General features: G+C 30.2%; 1 protein-coding gene across 1 annotated transcript in view; it reads left to right on the top strand.

The window, feature by feature from the left end:
• Positions 1-3,835: 3,835 nt before the first annotated feature.
• LOC109378071 (regulating synaptic membrane exocytosis protein 2-like) overlaps positions 3,836-9,678 on the top strand; it is a gene marked incomplete at its 5' end in the record, with an annotated part of 124,693 nt that continues 118,850 nt past the window's right edge. Inside the window, 3 exons of the mRNA XM_019634539.1 lie at positions 3,836-4,015; positions 4,912-5,021; positions 5,811-5,843. Coding sequence (XP_019490084.1) covers positions 3,836-4,015; positions 4,912-5,021; positions 5,811-5,843 — 323 coding nt within the window. The remainder of the gene's footprint in view (positions 4,016-4,911; positions 5,022-5,810; positions 5,844-9,678) is intronic.

Here is a 9,678-nt window from a genome sequence, read left to right as displayed (position 1 = left end):
TCTCATTTTAAAATTCTATTATACATTTATGTCTTCTATTATGCAGCTAATGCTCAGAAATTCTCTAGATATTCAAGATATTTTATCAAAATCTTCTGTTAATCGCCTTTTTATATTACACAATATGGATACAGAGAAGGCATTTCTTGCTCCAAGCCTGAGATTATACTTCTTGTCCTTCAGATATACATCCAGTTTTTTTTTTTAATTTAAGATTTCTGCTTTATAAAGAAATAATTTCTTTATAGAAAGAAAAATAATAACTGATTTCTAAAGAGCTTTACTTTTTACAGGTTTGTTTTTCAAGATAACCTATTACACTACTATGGCATCTTTACAATATAAACATAAAATAAAACATTCTGATTTAGTGTAGACCATAGGATCTGAGTTACATTCTAGGATAATTTTCATTGATCTATCTGAATAGTATATTAAAGCTTTGCATTGTGCTGGTTGTTTGTATTTATTTATTTATTTATTTTTTTAGTATTCTTAGTATTCTGTCATATCTAGAGAGATAGTATACATTGATCTTGTTGATCTGGAATTGTGTCATGATAGTTGACTATAATGGTTATAGAAAACAATTCACATTGGCCTCTTTCCCTGTTATACTGCACAACTTTCTTGTACTTTGTGAGTAGGGTAAGTAAGTAGCAAAAATGATGAAATAAGCAGGAAGCTGTGCCAGATACTTGGACCATTTAAAAACATTTTAAAAACAACTATACGGAGAGGGAACATGACTCAAAATGGACTTCACTAGATGACTATAAAATTATTTTTCCCTTAGAAATCCTCATCTCAAAATCTGCATATGCTATTATATGTTTTTAAAGCTGAGTGTAACAAATAGTGGCTCTTGTTAACAATACTGTCAGTCAATATTAATTAGCTCTGTTTGTGGAGGGCCTATTTAACTGGACCTCTCCAAATGCTTGCAGTTTGGAATAGCAGCCACTGAATACGACAGACGAGTAATCTCTATCTGTCCAGGTAAATGACACATACAAAAAGTGAACTATTTTAAACGTATATTAGAAAATATAAGCTATTTATTAGAAATAGAACTATGACATATATTAAATCACTTCTTTTAAAGACAACCAAATTATTTACCTAAGAAAGGTTTGAATTTATAGGTTAGTGGTTCCTAACCATTTAAATGGCTTACTCTTTGGCAATCTTGTAAAACCTATAGCCACTGTTTTTGAATAATGTTTTAAAACATATAAAGTAAAGTAAGTAGGATTACAAAGGAAACTACTTATGTTGAAATAACAGACCCCAAGCTAAGAACCCCAGGTAGGCACTAAAATATTTTATGCCTCGCAAATGATTATCTATTATCTCAGTTGCTACTATTCAAAATTAATTATTTATAAGTTTTTATCTTAAAATTAAAATTCACTAAGAACTTAGGTGGAAGTTCTCAAGTTTTAGATCTCAATTCCTTAAAGAATCTCTTATGAGACTGGGTGTTACATATGAGACAGGCTTTGCTGCTTTCAGTTTTCTCAGCAATTATCTTAGTTCTTACCTAGTAAGACCTATTATTCTTACCCAATCATAGGAGCGGTAGCTATCTTGACCTTCCAATGTGTTATCAAAGTTTAAAATACTGTAGTTCTCCATTCCCCTTAATTGTGGTGGAGCATTTCATGAAATTTCTACCTTCTTCTGCTGTTCTTTTGATGTTTTACTTACTGACAGAGTTTTCATTTCACACTATGGAAATCATATAATTTATATTATTTATAATATAAGTAAAATTTAAAACTCATTATAGTGTTCAAACAGCTTTTTTACATAAGAGATGTAATTTTTAAAGGGATATTTCCTAAGTATTGATTTGTTGGCTTTATAAGTAACAATACCCTTTTAAGGACACAGAATATAGCAGCACATTTGAAATGATTCTCTGGATTTTGCTCACAATTATGTATTTCAATTATTAAAAATATACTGTCAAAGAAGTGAAAGTGTATATCCTAACCTTTCACTTTATACTTGGAAAAATTGCTTGATGGAATCAGAATAAATAAAAATTTGCATAAATAAATGAAATATTAGCCTACTTTTCTGTTTAGGTATTCATAGATATTCCACAAAGTTTTGTTACTACATATTATATAATGAAATAAGTTTATTATTAACTTAAGAAAATAGGAAGTCTGAAAATAATGTAAATATGAATACTCTGCCAAAAATGTGTTTTAAGGAATCTAAGATATGTATATCCCTTTGATTCTGGTTATCTATTGTGATGAAGATATACAGATATGTACACTAAGAAAATTTAGCAAGTTATTGAGTATATTTCTAAAGAGAGGTGTCTCTCATAAATAGTTTTTCAGGAACAAAAATAGAATTATTATTTTTTAAAGTATCAGGTTGTCTTTTTCCTCCCTCTTTGGCAAGTAATTGAATATTGTATATGCACTTGCATTTCATCTTAGCTTTTTTGACATATCCTGGATACACTACATAAAAATACTAAAATTATCTTAGGAAATCAATCATATTATGGTACATGGACTTAAAAATGTTTAAAAATTATTTAACTTATATGTTACCCTATGAATTTAAAATGTTAGATAATCACAAGGTATGTTGTAAAACAAACCCAATATTCACTTACTAAAGTCATCTAATCTAATGTCTACTGGTCCAAAATTGTATGCTGTATAATTAATTCCATATGGAGAATTGTGTCATTTCTTTCTTTATTTTTCTTGAATTGCTTACATTTTTTTTATTATTGAAAATAAGATTGAGAGAATTTACAGGTTAATTGGAAGTCCTTGATACAGTAGTCTGGAGGAAAGCTAATGCTTGCTTTTACTCTTTATAATATATAAGCATTTCCATTTCTGTGATTACAACTGCATGGGGAGGTAATAGTTTGTTCTGATATATACTTTTGAGTATGTATTACTTTGGTGTTCTAGAGTCAAAGCTAGTATTTTTAGGGTTGTCTCACAGATAATGAAGTGGGTGTTAGAAAACACTTATTGACCAAATGTTAGTTGTTAAAGCATGATGCTAGAACACAAGGATAAAAAAATGAATAATGATAGGTTACTTAAATTTAAGTATATTTCTTTCAACAAAGATTAGTATTCATATTGGTTTTTTTGTCGTCAAAAAGAGATATCACATTGTTTCAGAACCATTATTATTTCAACCAATTAATATCTCTTGGACCTGTATTGGTTGGTATCATTTTAAGTGCGCTGAGATAGATGGCATAGATGGCTGATTAAACAGCTTTATATATAGTGATTTTTCTGTGGACCATGTTTAAATATGGCTACCGGCTGCAAAGTAGCACTGTTTTCTTGTAACATTTGAATTCTTCTGTTTGATGTTCAGGGGTATCCGTATTCTATGATGGCATCGATGCCTTTTATATCTTGGTATAATAAACAGCCTTAGGGGTTTGAGAATAGTGCTTATATGGTTTTCTTCACTCTTTTGAAAATGTTAGGAAAAGTCATTGAATTCTTTTAAAATAGAATACTTCACATATTTCACATGTTCCAAAGGGAATTTGCTTTGGAAAGCAGGCAGTTTTGTTTGTCACGGATTATAACTGAGCAACTCCTATTATCTTTCCTGGGAATTGTGATAAAAGGCAGATTTGGGTTCCTTAAAAATTTTTAAAGTTTAATGACAATTTGCTCAGAATATGTTGGGGAAGATACATTTTTTTTTTACATACTCAATAATTTTAAACAATTACCTTTTTCAAAATCAGTTTGATGCATCATAACCAAATAGCACAAGGGCACTAAAGATCAACTGAGCTGCTTTTTGACTAACGTTTCAGGGTTTGTGAAGCAGCAGATAGACAGCCATATCACAGATCCAGATCAGCAGAACAACGGCCTCTCCCAGAGCGGACCACCACCCGCTCCAGATCCACTGAGCGTCCTGACACAAACCTCATGAGGTCGATGCCTTCATTAATGACGGGAAGATCTGCCCCTCCTTCACCTGCCTTATCGAGGTGAAAGATAAATCAATCAGACTAACTCCCCCTTTGCCCCCACCAGCACACCATTTTATTTTCCCAGCAGCTAAACAGTCTCTTCCATCATCCTTGGCTAATCACTAATAACAATCGATACTAACCTTTTCAGTGTAAGCACACTATTTATATTCGGCGGATATAATAGTGTGTGGCTACCATCGTAATTTGTTTATTAAGTGTCCTGACTGCATTTGTTTTGTGATTTCTCATTTATCAGGAGTCCTGGGTAAATCCCCACATAATACGCCTCATAACTATCATGTTCTTCTCCTACAGAATGAGAAATTGTTTGTGTTCATTAGACATCACTTTTGGACTAATCATCATAATGACTACATAAAACTAGATTTTTAGTTTCTTTCTATTAATACTAATATCATGTATTGACCAATATCTTCTTTAGCTGGATTTTGAATTGTTTGGGTTTTATTTGTAGTTTCATCAGACATTTTCTAATAAAGGGATATCTAATATAAGCCTGAGTAAAAATCTCTTTGGATCAAGGGAGAGAGGTTTGAGCTAAAAGTTTGAAATCTGGTAGAAAGAAATGTAAAGCATTACCTTTTATTTTTTGAGCTGCAGAATTTTCCTCTTGCTTTTATATCGGTGGAATATTTACATTTAATTCCATGGACTTTACTGTAGGGTTTTCTGTGCATGTATCTATGTATGTATGCATATTACACAACTATAAACATCTGTGCCTATTTAGATAGTTTTTCAAATATCCATATTGTGTCCCACTTTTTTAACCTTTTAATCAGCAGCTAAACCTCTTAAAATTGCATTTGTACAGCTATCATATGAACCAAATGTATTAAAAGTATTTAACTCATTTTATTGAAAATGAATATTAATGGTGTATCTTGTAGGTCTCATCCTCGTACTGGGTCTGTCCAAACAAGCCCATCAAGCACTCCAGTGGCAGGACGAAGGGGCCGACAACTTCCACAACTTCCACCAAAGGGAACATTGGAGAGAAGTAAGTTTTATTTCTAATCATGTCATATAGGAAATACACAAGGAAGCTAAGGTGAATCAAGATTTTTTTTACTATCTTTGCATTAGTTTTCTTATTTTGTTAATTGAATGCCTTAGCTGCATTTGCTAATAGTTAACTATTATATATTTTGCTTTTAAAATGTGTAATATTTGGAGGTAAAGTAACCTACTAGTATTGCTCTTGCACATTTTTCAAATTTGAACTAATGCATTTTAAAAAGTAAACTTAATGCTCTTAAATAAGCAGTTGGATGATATTTCTTTGCTATGACTAAGTTTATATAGTTGTTGATAGTTACATAAAGTTTATTAGTAACTAGCCAAATCAATTTTCACACACTGCAAAGGACTGGTTAGCTGATGCACAACAATGATGATCCTTCTCAAAACTGGAGTACCAGAAAAAGGTAATCATGAATATACAAAGAAAGATGCATGTTGTACTGATATTTTTTAATACTTTGAAACTTTTGCATACAAAGCATTATTTGCTGACACACAAATGAACATACTCCCCAAAGATCTATAAATTCTTGGATAAAAGACCTCTAAAAGCATGGGATGATAGAATATAATAATTTTTAGTCATTTTTTAAGTGGTCCCTTTATATCGTAACTGGATGTACTGTGCCAAAAAAGATTTTTTTTAAATCACCATTTAACTTTTCTTTAATAGATGATACATTCTGTGCCTTTGGAAATTTCTGTTGTTTTTAACCCCTGTGCTTTGGTTCCCTCTTTTGTTTTGTTTTTATTTTGTTTTTCCTAGACAATGGAGTCAAGGAGATAGAACCTTGTGAAGGTCTGTACATAAAGGAGGGTTTGTTTTGTGCTGACAGCCTTTGTGGGGGGCTCTGTAAGCAAAAATAAACCCAACTGCAATCGGTGTCCCTCCATTGTATAGGCTTTTATACACAGGAAATTATTTTGTTTTATGATTTCTCATAAAATATTCGACTACTGTTTTACTTGGAAATTATACCAAGGAGTTAAATTTCTTTGATTCAGTCAAGGAAAAGTATAAAGAGTTAACTTCTTTTAAATGGCAGGATGAGATTTCCTCTTTTTAAAAAATTTAATATGCCTTTTAAGCAGAATTCTATGTTTTGTGCAAGACTTTAACCAAAGATATCAATTGCAGTCTGTGTTTATGTCATTGAGGATGTACACCTAGTCTAGTTATAGTTATCATCATATATTTCATTTGTATTTATGATCTTTTAATTATTAAATTTAGCTTTCTAGACAAAAAAATTGTTGAATTAGGTAGTGATTGTGGTCTGTATTTTCTACTTCATTTTTCAAGACTGCTTACAGATATCAAAGATAAATACGTACAGATTTATTGTCATAGTATATTATGACTCAAGAGAAAATATTGAGTCATGATATATGGAAGTGGCATACATTTACTAGATCAATAAATATCCCTCTGCTAATTCTAGAATTCTGAAATCGACTTTGTAACTTTAAAGAATTGTTAACTGTTTTATTTACTGAGTAATCTCCAGCACATAGAATAATGCCTGGCACATTATAAGCCTTCAGTAAATATTTGTTGAATGAATGCATGAGATATTTATTTTAAAACTGAAAAGCTACTTTAAATCATGTATAAAGTACTACTAAAATAATCTTGTCATTCTACATATACTTATGTTAAAATTCATATTCTATAACCTATTTGTAACAAATTTTCAACTGCATTACATTTGGGCAGCAATACTTTTTTATTGCCTTATATAACTTGGAATGAGTTTTGTTTTTGTTAGTGGGTGAATGATTTACCCACTTCTATTTTGTGGTCCTTTCTAGTTACTATGTACCGTGATTTTAAAAAACTCAGTGCTATTGTGATTAATGGTCTGTTATGCTGCCTGATAAAAAGATTTCAGCAGCATTTCTACAATTATCAATTATTTGCATGAGAGGAGGGTATATAATTTTAAAAGTACTTTTCATTAGTAAAGTTTTTTAGTACGTATAGTATTTTTTATCTCTCAAAGTTAGAATTTGATTGTCATGTGTTGGCATATGAAGTCAGAAACATAGTTTATGTCAATATTTTAAAAATTCAATTTTAATATACTTTATAGCAATTATCTATTAAGATATGAGTAGCTCCATTCTTTGTAGTAATAAATTTACCAGGAAACTGACATAGAGCTGATACTGAAAGTCAGGGTTGAGTAAGTTTTTGATGGGCTTGTCAACAAACATATTATTTACTAATTTTTGCCTGATAGGATCTATTAAAATCACAGTTTCCCTTTAATGTCCCTTGTTGTGACTCTTCCATTTTTATGAATAAAAGAGAAGTGAGCCAAAACTTCCCTTATGCTTTTCAGTATGAAATAAAAGGATTTTTTGGGTTTTGTTTTGTTTTACTTAAACGTATGAATGATTAACAGTGTATTAATTTTTAATATGAAGACTTCAGTAGATAACATTCTTTAGCTTTAAAGTCAATATATAATAGATCTTTTAGAAGTTTTCAACTTCTAACTGAAGTTAAAGGTACTTAACCCAAAATAGACTATCAACTGATGGTCTGAATCAAATTATGTTTGAATTATTTCTAAGAAATTGTCATAATTGTCATAATTGAATGGCATTATTTTGGAGTAAAACTAATGACATGTTTATTTTCTAATCCTATTCAACAGTTAAAAATGTGCAAGTTCTAATTTAATTCCTTTTGATTTTGGTTATATTTCTGTCTATTAATTAAGTTAGTTTAAAACCTTATGTATGTTGGCCTTGACGGTGCTACAGCATTAGTCATCTACTGTTTGTCTGAGAACCAGAGAAAAGAGGAGCAATATAATGAAAGTATAATGTACTAAACAACTGTAAGGTATTATTAATTTTTTTTTGTTTTCCCCTAACTTTGATGTACTGGTGTTTTAAAAAAATAGATAGTAGTTTATAATGTTATTTTTGTTTCTCTAAAAGAAAAGTTCTATAATATTTTTATAGGAATATACCAAGTTTATAGACAAAATATTTTCTATTTTGCGTACGTTATACAGTTATCACATATTATAAACATTTTAGGGGGCACAATTTCTCTTTTACAAATCAGAGTCATTTTTAAAGGAGACAATGTGATCATTTATTACCAGTATACTTATTTGCTTCCATAACATGTCAGAAACTTGTTAAAAATATTGCTAGTCTTTTTATAATTACTCTATATCATGAATAATTTGAAATCTTTTGTTTTGTTTCACTTAAGAGCACAATTATACATATCTGGTCTTATCATTTTTTTACCTTTACTTGTGCAAATGCAGAAGTTAATGAAGAAACTGAGCATGTGGAAGAGGAGGGGGGAGAGCAGCAGGGTGAAGAGGTCAAGGCAGGTCTGTCTGACTGTGTCTAAAATAAATAATTGACTGTTTTAGAAGAATGGCTTTTCAATTTGACCTAAGACTTTGAGTTTAAATTGATAAATGTACAATAAAGAGCAGATTGTTTTTCAGTACTAATTTTAAAGTAAATTACCTACTTTTTAATGGAGAAATATTACATAAACTATCTAGGTAACATATCTGAATATTTCATTTATCCATTTGAACATTTTCCTTAGTGTTTAAATCAAACTAAAATTATAGACAATGCCTGTGACTACAATTTACAATGTATCTTTTACCCCATATTTACATTCAGTACATTTATTTATTAAAAAATGTTGATTTAGTACCGGCTAAAACACTGTACTTGATCATGCGTTACACTAAGTAAAGGTACATTGAAGTCTCAGCCTCTTCTTTCAAGAATTTTGGTTTTGTTAGGGGAAAATTACAAGTAAATATTGAGCAGGATATAAATTCTAAAATTTTAATTCTCAAAACTTAGAGGCTAGCATCATTTTTCCATATTTTTTTTTGAAAATAAGAACAATGAACTACAGGTTTTGTTTTTTCCTCCCAGCTCAATATTTCTTTAATATTTATTAACCATCATAATTTCTTCCCAAAGAGTTCTCCTTCTACATGGTTATAGAGACAACTTCATTTTGGTGTTTTTATGTCCCTATTACATTTACATATCATCATTTTTGCCACTTTCTGTATAAAAATGTTCCTGAAAGGATTTTAAAAGTTAAAATTTTATATAATCAGTGAATATATTTATATACTTCTTTTATCTAATTTTCAGTATTTTCGTTTGAAACTCAGAATTGAACCCTAATTTTATCTAAGCTGTTGGCTTTTAAAATTTCTTAAACTTCCTTGAACAGTGCAGGATAACTTTAGATCTAATTTTATCATGTTTGACTCATCATCATTTTTTATTCATGAGTAGTGGAGTGTACTTATGTGCCTTATAGTCTCTCCTCTACACTGTGTGAAAACAGTGACATTATGTAAGTGGTGCATGAGACAAATTTTCATGGATGCATTCTTTCAGTGTTGTTTGTAGTTTAAGGCAGAAAGACCTATTAAGTTGCAGTTGCTAATTATCAGTAACTATTTTTAATGTCATACAGATGAGAAAAATCATGAGAGTACATCTGATAATGAAAACAAAGGCAAGTTAAATGCATATTGATAGAAATATGTAACTATACTGTTCTGGATTTCTAGTATACTAACTACTAGAACGTCATATATTGGGTTGTCGGAAAAGTC

This window comes from Hipposideros armiger, unplaced genomic scaffold, assembly GCF_001890085.2.
Source record: "Hipposideros armiger isolate ML-2016 unplaced genomic scaffold, ASM189008v1 scaffold_1722, whole genome shotgun sequence".
NCBI lineage: Eukaryota > Metazoa > Chordata > Mammalia > Chiroptera > Hipposideridae > Hipposideros > Hipposideros armiger.
This window is presented reverse-complemented; position numbering and strand designations above follow the sequence as displayed.